The following is a 1,714-nucleotide window of genomic DNA, read 5'->3' as shown; positions in this document are numbered from 1 at the left end:
GGGTGCCTGCTGGGGCGCGGCGGTGCCTTTTTGTGTCGTTGCTTTTATTTTCTACTGTCTGCTTCTTCCCCACAATTTTCTCTCCCCAACACACGCGGAAGAAAAGAGATTAAACCCGCTACTTGTTGCGGTGCGCGTTGAAAGGCTCTGCAATCACTACTAGCACCACACAAACACACACATAACCGTTGCGGCCTGAGCGAATCTACCGCAAGGAGGGAAGAGAGAGAGAGAGAGCAGCGACAACTCAACATGCCCCGGTATCTGTTTTCTTCTGCGGTGCTGCCTATCCTTTGCGTGTTGTTGATATGCTTTGGCAGTACGGCTGTGCACGCTGAGGGGAACAAACCAAAGGAAGTGCAAATACCGGACCCTGTTGATCTTTTTGTGCCGAGCCAAACGATTGTGGAAACACAAGGCCAAAGTCAAATAAGGGATTCCTTTGTATCACCGTCCCTCGCCAGTGCTGGTGGAGTGTTGGTTGCACTTGCCGCGGGTAACATCAACTTTAAATACTCCAAGGAGGATCGTATTTCAGTCGATTATGCTGATGTTCTGGCGGCGTACTTTGACTCTGCGGAGAACTGGTCGTCTTTTGTCGCTAAGGTCCGTGCAAACGAATGGAAGGCGTACAGCATCTTTAACACGACCACGCAAGAGGAGCATAACGACCGTGTGAGATACGCGGTCCGACCCACAACAGTTGCAAAGGGCAACAAGGTTTTTCTACTTGTGGGGGGCTATCATCAGAAGTATGATCCTTCATCGAAGAAGTGGACTGCATCCTCACAGGGTCTTGATTTGCTCGTGGGTGAGTCCACGCAAGATAAACTCATCCAATGGGGCGAACCCACCTCATTTGCACCACAGATCGAGCCATCTGCTACACAACGTGGCCTGGACCGGTTTGTTGGTGGTGGTGGCTCAGGCGTTGTGATGGAGGATGGCACGCTTGTGTTTCCTGTGACGGCGAGGAGGACAGGAGACAACGAAGCTGTGTCTATGATCATTTATTCGAAGGACGACGGCAAAAATTGGTTGCTTCCACTTGGGATGCTCCCCGTGGGGTGCACTGACCCCCTCATCGTCGAATGGGAGCAGGGGCAGCTTGTCATGGTTGCCCAATGCAATTCTTTCTTAAGGGCGTTCGAGTCGAGGGACATGGGGGCAATGTGGAGGGAGACTGTCAGGACACTCACACGCGTGCATCCCAGGTTGTTACCAGACTCTTTGCGAACAGCTGAGAGAGTGGGGTCCATCACCACTGCGACCATTGCTGGAAAGAAGGTCATGCTGTACACTCAGCAAGAGATTCCCCCTGGGGGCACGTTGCAAGCCACCGTGTCTCACCTTTGGCTCACTGACAACAACCACACGTTTCACGTCGGGCCCATTTCCATGGAAACTGTCACGACACCGACGTCTGGCAACACCCTGCTCTATTCGAAAAATGCGTTGTACTTTTTACAAGAGAGGGGCTCTTTCAGGGCAAGCAGCCTGGCTCTTGCTCCCCTAACGGAGCAGCTGAAGACGATTACGTCCATCTTGGAGACTTGGGCAAAAATGGACTCCTTCCTCTCCAAGTCGTCGGTGCCCACGGCCGGTCTGATTGGATTCTTGTCGGATGCATCGGGTGAAGGAACTTGGAACGACGCGTACCATTGCGTGGATGCAATTGTGACGAATGCAAAGAAGGTCGAAAATGGCTTTAAGT

At 52.4% G+C, this 1,714-nt stretch overlaps 1 protein-coding gene across 1 annotated transcript, besides 1 other annotated feature; it reads left to right on the top strand.

The window, feature by feature from the left end:
• Positions 1 to 215: 215 nt before the first annotated feature.
• Positions 216 to 237: a microsatellite.
• A 15-nt stretch (positions 238 to 252) lies between these two features.
• On the top strand, positions 253 to 1,714 carry TraAM80_10167 (group II trans-sialidase superfamily; the record flags this gene model as incomplete). Its single annotated transcript, XM_029386807.1, has 1 exon — positions 253 to 1,714. A coding segment is annotated over one exon (1,462 nt), but the record flags the coding sequence as incomplete, so codon positions are not given.

The sequence above is a fragment of the Trypanosoma rangeli genome (assembly GCF_003719475.1).
Source record: "Trypanosoma rangeli strain AM80 chromosome Unknown Tra_15.4_contig_00818, whole genome shotgun sequence".
Lineage (NCBI taxonomy): Eukaryota > Euglenozoa > Kinetoplastea > Trypanosomatida > Trypanosomatidae > Trypanosoma > Trypanosoma rangeli.
This window is presented reverse-complemented; position numbering and strand designations above follow the sequence as displayed.